The following is a 16,576-nucleotide window of genomic DNA, read 5'->3' as shown; positions in this document are numbered from 1 at the left end:
ATTTAGAAGTTTTTTTTACCCCAAATTGTTATTATTTTTTTTTGTACTGTTTATATAAGGAATGGTTAAGGAACACATCATGATATACTCTAGGGTCCTCAGAACTAGATTCACAGACATCAAAATATACTGCAGACTGGATAATAGGATCAAGGCAACACTAGTACTTGGGTAGAGTTGATGTGATCATCAATTTTTGCTATTTTTAAAAAGAAATGAATAAATTCCACTTAAATTTGAAACTGTAGACAACAAACTATAAAAGTAACAACAAATAGCACATATGTCCAAGACATAAAAATGTCAAAGATGTTAAAGAAATAATGACAAAAACATTTTAAAGCATTCACCTTTACAATAAACACTGAATTTATATATTGAAATGAGATCTTTTTACATGGATTAGCACAAGTATGTGCAAGGCAGTTACACTAGAATTATAACTATGCATTTATTAGCATTTTTTACCTTGGTAATAAACTGTATGGCTCCTGTCACTTTACAACAGTCTCCTTACCTCTATACACACATTTACCTGTAGTAGAGTATCTGTGGAATCTGTCCTCTGGTTTGGTTTGTGCCATTACTACTCAAGCTGCATGTGCTGAATGTGAATGTCACACCATCAGGGCACTGAACTGTGGTCATTCCTCCATCTCCATTGGCTGTACGGCTTCCATAGTTCCTCAAGCGCACAGCATATTTAACATTTTCCTTCACAATCAAGATGTAAAACATGTTTATAATGTACAGAGGAAATTAAAAAACTGGGCAAATAAACTGAATTTCTTTGTCATATTTATAGATGATTTGGTTAAACGCATTTTTAATGTCAAAAAGGAAGATAAGTAACACTTACTGATGTTTATTATTTTAAAAGAACTATACTAAGTACTTCATGTGCTTTAATCAAGTTGATCCTTAAAATGACCTCATGAGGTAAGTACCATTACTATTCCTATTTTACAGATGAGGAATCTGAGGCACAGAGAAGTTAAGTAACTCACTCAAAGTCACACAGCTAATACGTGATGGAACTAGTATTTGAATATAGATAGTCTGACGATAGTTCCTGCTCTTAACCACAATGTAGAGTATTAACCACAACAAAAGATTTAAAATAACATAATCTAATATTTTTCTTTGATGGGTTTAAATTTTGAAATAATTTCAAATGTGGGAAAAAATAATGGTGAGTCTACTGTATCTTTTTAAGAGACACTCAAAGTCAGAAATGGTTAGGTAGACAGAAATGGGAAAAATATTCATAAGCAAAAGTTGTCCCAAATAAGATGCACTGTGCATAGAAAACATGAGATACAGACATTGGTGCCTTATGATCTACGATATAAACTTCACAGTGAAGATTTTTTGTTTTTTGGTACCTGAACTCTCTTTGATAATGTCTCTGATGAACTTACCTTATCCAAAATTCTGCTCTATAGTAAAAATAATAATATACAGTTGAATTCAGAATTACTCCATTTGTAATTAAGGTTAAGTAAAATTTCTGTTTTGCTAATTTGTTATTTACTGCTAGACAATAAAGTTATATGAATAAATAACTTTTATATAAAGTAACTTTAATAGTTAATACTCTATTAAGCTCACTTTTTTTTTTTTAAGATTTTATTTATTTATTTGACAGAAGGGAGAGCACAAGTAGGCAGAGTGACAGGCAGATGGAGAGGGAGAAGCAGGCTCCCCGCTGAGCAGGGAGCCCCATGCGGAACTCGATCCCAGGACCCTGGGATCATGACCTGAGCCGAAGGCAGACGCTTAACCGACTGAGCCAACGAGGTGCCCCAAGCCCATTTTTTTAAAAAGTGAGTTTTGGCACAATGAGAGAAGGAAAGACAGGAACTCATATTTACTAAGCTTCTATACTGTGTTAGGCATGGAGCCAAGTACTTTATGCCATCATTTAATTTCCTCTGAACAACACTACAATGTAGATACTATCCTTCCCAACCTACAGGTAAGTCCCAGAGTAGCTAAATAATGATGTCCAATGTCTTAGAGCTACTTTGTGGAAGAACAGGCACCTGAAGCTACTTCTGTCTGACTCCAAAACCTAACAATACTTTCTGCTATACCAGATTTTAAGAGATCTTTTGCAAAAACAGAATATAATACAGTACAGTATCAGGAGTATAGTAGTGACTCTATAAACGTTTAAAGCACCACTTAAAGGTAATACTTTTCATTACTTTTTAAGTAAGCTACATAATAATACCTCTTATTTACAAAAGAAACATAACTGAAATTACCTTTAAAGGAACAACTTTGTCAAGTCTGATTTCAGCTATATCACTGGGTGAATCATCTGTTGTATAGGTTCCTTTGACTAATTCTAGAGATGTCCATCTATGAGAATGAGTCGAATCTCCTGCATGTTCACTCTAATTAAAATAAGACAAAACCCACCATATTCTTAATTTTGTTTTATTGTTTTTAAGCAGTTTATTTTCTTGCATATAAAATTATCCATTAGCATTCCCCTATACATATTGAAGAAAAAATTTCTGGTATGCTGAACTATTCACTTTTATCGGATTTCCTGAGGACTCTAGAACCTAAATCATATAAATGGGATTTTCTCATCTGATGTTTTAAAATGATTCCCACTTCTTCATTAGGAGAGTGCAACTCTAATTATAGAACCTAATGAAGTAGGGAAATAATTTAAATTAATTACTAAAAAGAACCATGATACGGAAAGATTTCTATTTATTATGAAATGATTTCGCGGTAACTTTGTCCCATTTTAATAAACCTTTGTGAAAACTCGGGTTCTTTAAATAATTTAGAGAATAGAGCAAGATAGAGCTTAATCAATCAATCAATACTATCTTTACTAAGAATCATCCATTAACACTCTATGACAAAATTGCTTTAATCACTGATACAGATAATAGTATCGATCTGAATATTGTTCTTGTTTCTTAAAAAACTATAATAGCAAAAAAAATTATACAGAAGTTATCATCAGGAGCTTAGCTATATAATTTCTAGTCTTTTCATTTAACATCTCCCCTGGAAGTGCAAAAAATATGAGGCAGAAGTGATCCAGAATGGCACACAAGCAATCATGCAGAATCACTCTCATTTTCTTTCATGTCTGCCATGACCAAAGACTCATCAGCTAACCCCTCAAAGATTTAGGCAGTCTTACTATGATAATGGTAACCCACACAGCAAGATGAACACTGGAAGAGAGGTACTTACATCATCAACCAATACCTCTAATTCGTATTCATGAATTCCACCTCCTCCATAGACAGAAAAACCAACCACAACTATTCCAGGTTTGTCTACTGAAAAACAGATTGCATCAGGGGACCCATTCCCAGTGTTCCAACTTCTTCCTTGACTTGTTTTTGTGAATCGGTTAGCACTGGCCTTAACAGAGTGGAGAGAATTAAGTCCATCAACCTAGGAACAAACAAAAGCACAATTACACATCAGTAGTCTGTACCTGAGCGTTAATATACCTTTAACAAAATCCCCAAATTTCCAAGAAGTTCAAAAAGATAACCTACATTTACCAATTGGCTGTAAACCCTCCTAAACGTACATTCTATAGAGATTACCCAGCAATAAAACCAGATTTTGTCATTCTAAATTTACAAATCAGTATCACTTGACAGTATTTTCTTCTTAGTCATAGGAAACTATACATTTCACTTAATTTATAATGTCAGAACTATATACCAGTAAGTTATTACAGTCATAACATATGAATGAATTATATCACTCACTTTGAAAAGAGATACCAAAATTTCACTAACATTCTATGGACCAGCAGTTTTCAAACCATGTGACACAGAGCTCTAGGAATTCCGCAGAGATGGGTAATCCAGAAAGAGGTGGACTCAAGTTTCCCTCCGTCAGTCAGACTATCCCCCCTCCCATCTGTGAGTTTTGAAGACTTCATTTGCAGAAAATGTTCTATGTCTTAAGTTTGAATACCACTAATGTATGTTATAACTTGGCATTCAATATTTGAATATATATATACAAGTACAACCTCACTAATTACAGACTTGTTAGAGAGGATCAGTAAACTTATTTTGGCTTGAAACTGCTCTTTTTCATTACAGAGCCAGCTTTTGATCTAAGGTGACTGCAGAAATTTGGAAGACGTATAAGAGGAAAAAAACTGAAGTTTATGATTCTAGCAAGAATTTCAAACTGCTCTGGGAAAGAAAGAAATATGGATGTCTAAGCAAGGACCTTTGGAAACTCCCAAGTTTGTATATTAGGCACCTGCAATTTGGGGCATTCTTTTTCATTAAAAAAAAAAAAGTTAAGTTCACAAGGGAAAACTAGATAGTAACCTTCTGAGGGGGAGCTATGCATCACAGACCTTCTCTTCCAGGATCTGGTACAGAAGGGAAGTATATTAGAGGCTGATGACTAAGTGAAAAAAAAACAAAAAACAAAAAAAAACCAAAACGAACTAAATTAAAATTTTCTGACAAGGGTTCAGTGACCTCCTGTGCCAAAGTCAAAGCTAACAAAGAAATGAAGGAAATGCTTCCCAGGGTGAAATACTAAAATATGTGCAGGTACATGTAATCATTCAGAAATCCTAAAGGCTAAACTGTCACTATGAATCAGAAATGAGTATAGCCTGGATAGATTAATTCAGCATAGATCCTAAAATAAATCTGTAAGTAAGAAAAAGCAAGGGCTAGGAATTATAAAAGTAAAAGAGAGAAAAGAGAAAAGATGTTATCTGGCAGGCAACTGAATATATGCTAGCTATTAAACATTCATTTGAGTGATATAAGGTATTTCACATTACGACATGATTTTCAAAACCAATCTTCTGTCTGCTTTTTTGGGAAAAAAATTAGAAAACTTCACTAAATTCAGTCAAAACGTTTATATAAATTGTACAACAGAGTGAGCAGGGCAGTGAAATGGTTAAAAATAATGTTACTTTACAAAATGTAAAGCCCTTTTGTTTTTTTTTTGTTGTTGTTGTTGTTTTTTTTTTTTTTTTTAAAGATTTTATTTATTTATTTGAAAGAGAGAGAGAGAGCACATGAGAGGGGGGAGGGTCAGAGGAAGAAGCAGACTCCCTGCTGAGCAGGGAGCCCGATGCGGGACTCGATCCCGGGACTCCAGGATCATGACCTGAGCCGAAGGCAGTCGCTTAACCAACTGAGCCACCCAGGCGCCCTGTAAAGCCCTTTTGAAGTAGTTTTCTCAAACACAGTAATATTTGATCCTTTAAAAATTTTGTGGTCATGGCTGTACAACAATGTGAGTGTACTGAATGCCTATTTTACATACGTTCTTTGTCCAGTGTCAGTCAAGTGCGCAGAACTAAGGTTTAAACCTCTTTACCTTCTCCATCCCATGTGTTCACTATTAGCAGCCCCATTTCTATGACTCATTACCCAGCAATGTGAACGATTTTTGCTTCCATTGGGACATGGCAGTGAGGTTGTACTATGGAGCATATGAGAGGAAAACATACAGTTTGTATTACTGTGACATCCTGGGTAAATGTGAGGGGGGGGGGGAGCAAGCAAGAGCAAAGAAGAGGTATAAGGAAGGGAAAACCAAACAATTTAGCTTGAAGGTTGTGTTTTCTTTTAAAGAAAAACAATACAAATGGGATTAAAATTAGTTTCTACAAAGCCAAAAATATATGAAAAAAGAAACTGTGGAAAGTTTAAACATGTGCTTATTATCCAGTCTCAAAATATAACACTACCTCAGATCCCAGGGCTGATGCTGTCAGTTCACTGACAATACTGGCCAGCAATCCACAGGTGTTGGAAACCAGGTGGGAGGAGAAGAGCTCATTTTCTCTCCTCAGGCTATTCCTGACTGGGAGCACAACAATAACCAGCATTTTCTCCAGAACTTCACGGAAGCTTGTCATACCTGAGATATTCTCTTCACTCTAAGATACATGAAAAAAGAAAAAAGTTCCAGGATACTACTGCTTTATTTTCCTACACCCTTAATATTCACGCTTGACTCTGTGTCTATAAATCCATTCAGTTGTGTGTGGAACCACTGAATTTACTTTTCACTTAGAAGTTCTTTTTTCAATTATTCTGTGTATCATAAAAGTACATCTTTACAAGATGTTTTTTATTAGCTTTGAGTCACTTTCACTTATTCTCTTATTTAACTTCTCAATAACAATCACATATGACAGAAAAACACTCCTATCTAAAAAGCTTTTTTTATAGGACAAGATTCCAATCTAAGATAATTATTTCTGGTATATTTAGAGGTAAAGCAACTGAGTATATGTGCTGCCAAAGCGAACACGAGGTAAAGCAACTGAGAAATAGTCTGTACAAATCTATTTCCTAATAAAATGTAATAAAAACATGGAATTTTACTATAAATACTCCTATGCAGTTTTACATTTTCTACTGTACTTGATTTCCTAAGAAATTCCAACCCCTACCAATGGAAAAATTTCAAGAAATTATAAAGTCCCATTAAAGACTAAGGGGGAAAATATTTTTTTTCCAAAAATAAAGGGAAAAGATGATTAATTTAATTGATATCCAGCATGAACACTATTTATCTTTTTTACCATCCCTGATATCTTTTAGCCCGCTATGGACAGGGAGCAAAACATATCTGGTTTTGTGAGGGGGCCAATTGTGAGCAATGACCCTTTCAATTTTACTGTAGACTAGTTAATCAAACAACCTGGGATTTAGTTCCAGTTTCTTCATAGTGCCTCAACTTTTGTAAAATCAGGGGAATTATATGCTATGATTCAGTTATCAAAATCACCTGGTTGCCCCCTGAATAGGTAAGTTCTTCCACAATACTAACATTCCATACTGCATTATGACATACAGCATATGTAACAAATTCAACAGATTTCATAAAGTCATAAAATCTCAAGGAAGTTAAGTCAGCCTTCCCAAGACAAATCAAATATGTAAATGGAGTATACATTCAACCCATGACAGAAAATTAAGTAACTTTTCAGTTAAAATCATCATAAGCATTATTATACATCTTTCTTAATGTACAATCTTAGGCTGAACAAAAGTCACTTAGAGATAATCTTCCATCTTTAAATTATTTCTATTATCATTTGAATAAAACTACCATGACACATCAGCTTCTTATGTAATTAGCTTTCCTGGCTTTAAAATAATCAATTCCTGATTTTGTTAAAATTATAATTCTTCTATCCTTTACATCACTTTGATTCTCCAGAAACTTTACTTTTTGGAACTTCTCAGAAAATCAGCTTTGGATGAAACTCAATCCCCAATTGTACTCCATAATCAATAATCTTGGAAGGGCTTTATTAGGGGGATGGGTGAAGTGTATTTATCTAGTTATACCCACTTAGTTTCTAATTAGTAACTAACAAGATTAATACAAGAAGCTTCCCATATAATCTTAAAATGGAGTTAATAGTGTCAATGTTTTAGTTGAAGAATCAAAAAAATATACATATACATATATGCACATCACTAGCCACTTAAATTTTAGAGAAAGGAATTCAGTCACTAGTGGTGGGGAATGCAAGCTGATCACTAGCTTTCTGGAGGGCATTTTGACAATTTGTAGTAAAGTCTTGAGGTGTTTTCCTTTTACTTAAGAATTTTTCCACTCCTGATGATTTACTCTGGAAAGATCACCATGAATATGCATAAAAATGTAGTCAATGATACTTTTAGTAGCATGATTAAAATACTAAAATATTGGGAATAAGCTAAATATGTATATATATGTAGAGGGAAAACATTAACTAAATTACGCTATACCCAAATGGTAGAATCCTGCAATATCTATTAAGAAAAGGATAGAAGGATATGTACTATCTTCATAGAATATTAACAAAGACATACAAATATACAATTATTAATAATTACCAAATGTGTGTGGTTCTGAAAACTTTTAAATATTTTTAAATTTTACTATACTTTTAAGGAAAGATTGTAACACTAAAGTGAATTCTAAAAGAAAAAGAGAATTATCCATAACTTTATCACCTAAGCATTATTTTCATTTCTCAGTATTCTTTCAAAATACGTACTACATACGTAATAGAAAAATACATATGCCTTTTGCATACATAGTTTACACAGTCATCATAGTATACCATAGTCATAAAGTATATATACTTTGGTTTCTGATTTTCTAATTTAAAAATGTAAAAACATCACCCTTTTTTTTTTTTTTTTTAAGATTTTACTTATTTGAGAGAGAGAGAAAGCACGAGCAGGGTTGGGGGAGGGGAGGAGGGGCAGAGAGAGAAGTAGACTCCTTACTGAGCAGGGAGCCCAACATGGGGCTCAATCCCAGGACCCTGAGATCATGACCTAAGCAGAAGGCAGACGCTTAACTGACTGAGCCACCCAGGCGCCCCAACATCACCCTTGATATTAAATGTAAATATAGCTATTTTTAAAGGCCAAGCCCTTTTTTATCACACTGATATATCCAAATTAAACTATTTCACCTAGTGATGAACATAAAAAGGTCTAATTAAGGTTTTCCATTTTTCCTTTTAATAAAATACACATAAAGCTTTAGTCTTTCAATTATTCCCTTGGGCAATTTCCTTTGCAAATACTCATCACACCTAATACTGAATTGGCAATTTATCTTGTAAGAATATCTTCCAGTTTATAGACACACCCTGCCCCGCCAATTCAAGAGCTGGTTTATCTTTTTTACTCCTGTCTCAACTAGTACCTAATTACAATCCCAGTAAATAGTAGGTACACAATAAACTTGCTGAAAGAAAAAGATTACTTAGACTAATTACATAATGCCAGAAACCATCCAAAAGTTTAGTAGGTTTCCTCATAGTCTCACCAGAGTAGGACTTAATAAGAGAAAAAAAAATCATTTTTCCTAATTTTTTACAAATAAATCAGTACTTCAATTCATTCACATTTAGTTTCTAGTAAGGCTGAAATTTTTCCCATGCTGGCTTGCTCTCTAAAGTCCCTCTTGTATTTACTCTTATTATTTCTACTGTAATTCTACAAAGGTATTATATTAACTGTAAGTTTTCTTTCCCATTCTGCTATTGTCCTTCATTCTATATGTCACTTACAATTTTCTCATAGTTTTTCTGTTGCTTCAGTCAACAGAAAATTGCTACTGTACATTAGGATACTATTCTATATTCTACTGCTTTTCTTGGCTTTCATTTTAAAGATTACTTCTCATCAACTTGGTAATATTACATATGGTTTTCTTGTGTATTTAATTTTTCTCTATAGTGCTTTCTAATAAACCAGAAATGGTTCCTACTATGACTGTTTTAGAATGTTTATTTTAATATACCAAAATGTTATAGAAAAAATGTTTCAAAAATTTATTTATTTCCCTCGAATTCTATCTTGGCAATCTAAAATATTAGAATCTAAAAGTTTGCTTATAGTATCTGCAACTTTCAAATGGTTTGGCAAATAACAAATACATGGGAATTCATTGCATAACCCTCACATTTTTTTTTTATAGGTTAGGTTTCATTCAGAATTTAAGAATTAGAGAAAAAAAATTGCAGATTTATAGGTAAACATAAGAAAATTTTTCCCCCTGAATTTTAGCTCTTCTTGTGAAACACATACTTATTTGGTAAATGCCAATATAGAAGAATAAGCACCAACTTAAATATGCCCTCATTTGTGGTTTTATTGCTTCAGTATAAAAGATATTTAAGAAAAAGACCTACCTGGCTGAGTTTTTCCATATGTGCTACCAAAAGGGGAAACCGATGAACTAGTGTTGAGTCATTCTCCGTGCTAACTTGTTTGACAAGTGATCGTAGTAGTACTTCTCCGTCGTATGCAATAGGGAAGATGGAAGTCAGCTTAACGGAAGTGTGGCACAGAGCCGACATAACAGCTGCCAGCAGTCGGCTACTGGAGGTCTTGAAGTTGGCTTCTTGGATATCCTTTTAAAAAGAGAAATATGCACCCACCAAAGAAATACGGCATCAATATAATCCACATTTTTGGGTATACAAAAGGTAAACAACTTTTTAAATTATTCCAAAATTTTCTAGGATTCATTTTAATTGTCATGTTATGGGATTTAATTATATCAATACTTTTAAACACAACTGTTCAAGTTACTACCCAATGAAGATGGAAAAATTACTAAATATGGTCAAGAAAAAGCAGCCTCCTATTCTCCAGTCAATGACTTTAATATATCCTCAGAATCATAGTCCTCTTTAGCACGACGCTGAAAGAATGACATCAAAAAGGCCCCAATCAGTATATATCCATGTCCAGTAAAACAAGCACTGAAACCGCTTTCTTCCAATAACAAATGATTTAAATTGTAATTCGGTGCTACTATAACATTTCACTAATGGTAATGTAGCATAATGAATAGCTACTATAATAAACATTCTGCTAAGGTCACAAAATTATGTCATCACATTATATAGTTTATTCAGAAAAATAAGTAGCATACTTGTAAATTCTTTTCAAATTTTATTTATTTATTTGAGAGAGAGAGAGCAGGAGTGGGAGCAGGGGTAGGAGAGGAAGAAAAGGGAGAAGTAGACGTTCTACTGAGCAGGGAGCCCAAGACCCTGAGATCATGACCTGAGCTGAAGGCAGATGCTTAACCAACTGAGCCACGCAGGCTCCCCAGATTTTTTAACAAAATATTAAAAACTTACCAAGACAGGATATACTAATTCACAAAAACTACGTACACACTACTTAGTTCAGCAAACATCTGTGTTACAAATTCAGGCTAAATGCAACATCCTATCTGTTAAACCAACATTTGTTAAAGTTAGCCTGCCTGTAACCTGTTCAGTGGCAAAGAAAACAACCATATGAGACTGCACAGGTCGACAGAGTAAGTTGTGCACGAATCCAGGCAATAATCTTGTCCCAGGAAACCGACTGGTAAAATATACTATTCTGCTATAGAACATGGATGAACCTGGAGGACACTATAATGAGTGAAATAAGCCAGTCAGAGACAGACAAAATACTGCACGATTCCACTTATATGAAGTATCTAAAATAGTCAAACTCACAGAAGCAGAGAATAGAATGGTTGGGAGAAGGGGGAAGTGGGGAGTTGTGTTAAACGGGTATAAAGTTTCAGTTATGAAAGATGAGTAAGCGCTAGTGATCTCCTATACAACATCATACCCGTAGTTAACAATATCATATTATATGCTCAAAGTGTATTAAGAGGTAGCTCTCATGTTAAGTGTTCTTGTCACAATGAAATAGTTTTTTTAATACTAAGAATAAATTCAGTATGGAAATTGCTTAAAAAATAGTAGTAACAAAATAAAAACAAAGTTGCCTACCCAGATGTCATCACTGGACTATCTTTCAAATAGGCTAGGATACCGTGGTGATGACAGTGAACTTTCTTAGGGGAGAAGGCGCTAGAACTTCCACTACAATGTTAAATAGAAGTGGTGAGAACAGTTACCTCGTGCCTTGTTCCTGAACTTAGGGCAGTATTCAATATTTCACCATTAAGTATGATATTAACTGTAAATTCTTCTGTAGATATCCTTTATAATCCTAGATTGAAGAAGTTTCCTTAAATCCTAGTTTGATGAGAAGTTTTCATCACTGAATAAGTGCTAATTTTGTCAAATCCTTTTTCATCACCTATTGAGAGGATTATACAGTTTTCTCTATTTATTCAGTTAATATGGTGAATTACATTGATTTTTGAAAGTTACACTAATCTTGCATTTCTAAGAAAAACCCTACTGTGTGTGATGTATTTTTTATATTGCTGGATTTGATTTGATAATATTGTTAAGAGCTTTTGTTATCTATATTTGAGTAATGTTTGTCTGTACTAATTTTTTCTTCTAATATCTTAGTCAGGTTTTGGTATCAGGATAAGGCTAACTTGACTAAATTAGTGGGAAATGTTGTCTCCTATATTTTCTAAAAGAGTTTGTAAAAGACTGGTATCATTTCTTTCTTGTAAGTTTAATATAATTCAGCAATGACAATTATCTGGGTATGGACTTTTCTTTGTGGGAAAGTCTTTGATAATAAATTCAATTTTTTAATGGATATAAGGCAGTTCAGATTTTTCTATTTCTTATTGTGTCAGTTTTGGTTAAGCTGTATTTTTCAAGGTATTTGTCTACTTTATCTAAAGTTACAACTTACTGGGGTGCCTGGGTGGCTCAGTCGTTAAGCGTCTGCCTTCGGCTCAGGTCATGATCCCAGGGTCCTGGGATCGAGTCCCACATCGGGCTCCCTGCTCGGCAGGAAGCCTGCTTCTCCCTCTCCCACTCCCCCTGCTTGTGTTCCTGCTCTCGCTATCTCTCTCTGTCAAATAAATAAATAAAATCTTTAAAAAAAATAAAATAAATAAAATAAAGTTACAACTTACTAATATAAAGTTGTTCATAATATTCCCTTATCAGTTTGCTGGATCTACAGTGATATTCCCTGTTTCATTCCTGATCATGGTATTTTGTGTTTTTTCTTTATCTCTTGTCTCTCAATCAGACTTGCTAGGAGTTTATTAATTTGGTTTTCATTTCAAAGAACCAACTTTCAACTTTGTCAATTTTCTCTATTTTTACTTTACTCGTTTCTGCTCTTATCTTTATTATTTCCTTCATCTTGATTACTTTCTTCTTACTTTGGTTTGCTAATTCTTTCTGACTTCTTTAGGTAGAAACTTAGATCACTGATTTTAAACCTTTCTTCTTTGCTAGTATTATCATTTAATGCTTTAGCTACACCTCACAAATTCTGATGTTATACTTTTATCTTTTAGTATGAAATAGTTTCCAATTTCCTTTCGATTTCTACTTTGATTCACTGGTTACTTGTAAGTGTTGTCTATTTTCCACGTATTTAGTGCCTTTCTCAATATATTTTGCCATTGGTTTAGTTCTATTGTGGTCTGAAACTCTTTAATTTTAATCTTTTGAAATTTACTAAGACTTGTTTTATGGCCTAGCATATGATCTATCTTTGTGAACATGATATGTATACATGGAAATAACATGTATTCTGCACTTGCACTTTCTGTTTTATAAATATCAATAAAACCAACGTGGTTGATAGCACTGTTCAGATCTTCTATTTCTCTAATGATTTTCTGGTCTACTTGTTCTGTTAATTACTGAAAGAGGAGCACTGAAATCTCCAAGTATCATTGTGAATTCATCTATTTTTCCCTTTAATTCTGTCAGTTTTTTGCCTCAAGTATTTTGAAACTGTGATTTGGAGCATACACATTTATGAGGCTTGCAGTTTCCTCATGAATGAATGTTATTAGCAAGCAAGTTCACTCATAGCTCTCTCTCCTGACCGTTCTGAAGATATCTGGGTGGCAGAAGCTGCCCTTCTAGCGCTATCCTTGCTCTTACACCCACACTCACGATTGTTCTTGCTCTCTTACATGTGCACACTCACTCACAGATTCAAAGAGCAAATCAGCAGCTGTGCAATGTGCCTGCCAATTTTATAACTAAGAATGATAAAGCACAGAAAAAAAAACAAGTCCTTCAACTTGGATTATGTAAGTCACACATACCAAGCCAATGTCCTAATTTACCTTTTATAAAAGTTAGAAAGATTGAGGCAACAGCACTTTATTTTCTTGAAGAGTATTAAGTAATATATCATTTTTCAACCCACATTTTACAAACTTAAATTACCTGATCCAAACAATTCAGCAGATCACACAGGCAAGCCCACTGTAAGGCAGGAGTTGGGTAGAAAGAATGAAAACAGGCAGTGAAGGTATTATGACACTCCTGAAGGACAGCTTCTAGGAGACTCAAGGGTTGACTGAGATATCCTTGAGGATCATTATCCAACTTCACCATGCAGTGGTCAACGCCTTCTGATAAAATTTTTCTTAACAAAGTTCTGGTTTTTCCAATACATTCTGCTAATTTGCTAGTTTCTTCCACAACTGCTTTTCCTGTAGCTTTGAGGGAACAAAGCAGATTGCTAATTAAATAGAATAATAAATATGCATGGAGATATTCAATATAATTCAAGTAATTTCCTGTACAGCTAAAGATTGCAAGTACTCATAACCAAGAAATAGAACAATTTAGAGTTAAATGTGGTCCAAAATAATTTCTTTTAAAAATCTAAGTAGGGCAAAAAACAAACAAACAAAAAAAAACAACAGGAACATTGGTTTCAGCATTTAAGTCCAAATGAGTTGTTCAAAAAATTTCTATTTGACCGAATCCGTTTAAAATAATACATTATTAGAGTATTTTCTTAGCTTAACATGAATTTTTGTTATCAACACGTAATCTGTTTTATTCTTTGTAAGTAAATAAATAATAAGGCAAGCTTAATAAATAATAAAAAATAAATACGGCAAGCCGACTTTCTTCCCTCATTTTAGGAGATTAAAGGCAGCTGGGGATCTTAAACTCCTGGTTATCCCTATACAGACCTTCCCGATGTGTCAAATATTTTCTCCCTAAAGTAATTTAAAAACATGCTTCATACCTGATACTGGGTAAATTTCACAGGTATAGACACGCAATAACCTCAGACAACAGGTACCCACAAAGCGCAGTCTCTCTAGATCTAGAAGTGTAGCTGTGAACTGGAATCCTTTTAATCCTCTAAGTTCTTCAACTCCTAAGACTAAGGTGGTCCAGCTCCAGTGAAGAATACTTAACAATGACTCAAAACATTCCTAATCCAGAATATAAAAAAACAGATAACAATTAGTTCAAATGATACCATAGGCTAAATCAAATGCAGAGATGACAGTGAACTTCAAAACTTTATTTGAACTTCTTTACTGAGTTTTGATTAGCCCAAATAATGGATATTTTATTAGTTCATTGATCAAATTACCATTAGGAATATCTTTGAAGTTTGACAAAAAAGGTAAAGTAGTTAGGCATGTATAAAAACAACATTCTTCAATATTTGCCTATTTATTTTTAAAAAGATTTATTTATTTGTTTGAGGGAAGAGAGCATACAAGCAAGTAGGGCGATGGGCAGAGGGATGGAATCCCAAGCAGACTCTGCACTGATCATGCAGCCGGACCCGGGGCTGGATCTTACTACCTATGAGATTATGACCTGAGCCAAAACCAAGAGCCAGAGGCTGAAGTGACTGAGCCACTCAGGTGCTCCCATATTTGCCTATTTAAAAGTACGTTTTTGTTTCCCTGCTACCAACCTATCTAGTTTATCATATAAGTAAGGGAAAAAATTAAAAACATTTACAAATACATGATTACTTGAAAGCAAAATTAAACTCTACACTGTAAGCCAAAAGTATTTAAAACACCTTAATAATTTTTTAATATAATAAAGTATTTTGTTTAGTATCAGGTATTGGTGACAGTATCAAATAACTTATTTTATGTCTACATATTAAATTTTACCACACAAACTACAGCTAACCCTTGATAAACAAGTTAATAGAAGATAAAATTTAACTAGAAAATAGTAAAAAATTCTTACTAGATTTTTAAATTCCACAATATGGGTTTAGGGTGGTGGGCTTCCCTTTCAGTTCTAGTGGTTCTGCAGGCTTTACCATACTTACATGATGACAAATACTAGATCATCTCAAAGCAAAGCACTTATTCTCTCATCCCCACCAAATTCCAGTCCTCTGGTATAGTAATACCAAGAATAAGAGTTTATAGTTTAGCTTTTTAAAGAAATAGTAGAATACATTTCTTATATAAAGATAACAATTACCTAATGACCACAAAACCACTTAGACATACATATCAAAAAATTACTAAGCACAGAAAAAGAGATCACTGAAAAAGACATACAAAGTCAAGATACTTATTTGGATCAAAAGGTATCTAACTGATATTAATACTAAAAGGATGCCAAAATACCAAGGAGCCAAAGTTCTTGTAATCTCTTATTGCAAGCACTATCTCTATAACTACCACAGATCTTTTGGAAGGTCATTTGGCATGATATATCAAAATTTAAATCAGCACACTTCCAGTAGAAATATTCACATAAGTACGTAAGTAATCAAAGATGCATAGGGAAGGACATAATAGTAAACAAACAAGAAATAAATAGTCCTTTGATAGGTACAGGGTTGAATAAATTAAGGGTACAACTATTTTATAGGATGCTATGCAAATACAAGATTAACATAGAACCAAATATACTAACATGGATTATGTCCTTGATACTACGAAAATTTTAAAAAGGAAGATGCAAAACTTTATCATTACAAACAGAGCTGTACAGCATACTGTATATATAAACTAACAAGTCTGTGTATGTATAAAAATGGTCTGGAAGGATATACATCAAAATGTAAACAGTAACAGAGTGATGGGGAAAGAACTTCAGTATACTTTTAACATAGGTTTATCCCCACTCCACCCTCTTCCTAACCAGGAATGTATATTAATCTTGTGATTTAAAAAACTAATTTAAAAAGGGGGAAAAAAAAAGCATTCATCCTACACAGTTCACGAACATGAAAGACTACCAACTATATTAATAAATCACATTCATATAGTGCCTTACAATTTAAGATGCATTTTTGCATCCCTTATCTCATTAGAAATTCATAATGATGCTATCACAAGGTTTATTTAGATAACTGGCATAAGA

General features: G+C 33.7%; 1 protein-coding gene across 16 annotated transcripts in view; it reads right to left on the bottom strand.

The window, feature by feature from the left end:
• The window catches only part of MYCBP2 (MYC binding protein 2), a 283,331-nt gene that overhangs the window by 131,982 nt on the left and 134,773 nt on the right, over nucleotides 1-16,576 (bottom strand). For all 16 annotated transcript variants that reach the window (XM_032402809.1, XM_032402810.1, XM_032402815.1 and 13 more), the window contains 7 exons: nucleotides 14,466-14,658; nucleotides 13,649-13,923; nucleotides 9,698-9,919; nucleotides 5,732-5,923; nucleotides 3,229-3,435; nucleotides 2,271-2,402; nucleotides 536-714 (listed from right to left, as the gene is read on the bottom strand). In XM_032402809.1, coding sequence (XP_032258700.1) covers nucleotides 536-714; nucleotides 2,271-2,402; nucleotides 3,229-3,435; nucleotides 5,732-5,923; nucleotides 9,698-9,919; nucleotides 13,649-13,923; nucleotides 14,466-14,658 — 1,400 coding nt within the window. The remainder of the gene's footprint in view (nucleotides 1-535; nucleotides 715-2,270; nucleotides 2,403-3,228; nucleotides 3,436-5,731; nucleotides 5,924-9,697; nucleotides 9,920-13,648; nucleotides 13,924-14,465; nucleotides 14,659-16,576) is intronic.

Source organism: Phoca vitulina, unplaced genomic scaffold, assembly GCF_004348235.1.
Source record: "Phoca vitulina isolate PV1807 unplaced genomic scaffold, GSC_HSeal_1.0 scaffold5, whole genome shotgun sequence".
NCBI lineage: Eukaryota > Metazoa > Chordata > Mammalia > Carnivora > Phocidae > Phoca > Phoca vitulina.
This window is presented reverse-complemented; position numbering and strand designations above follow the sequence as displayed.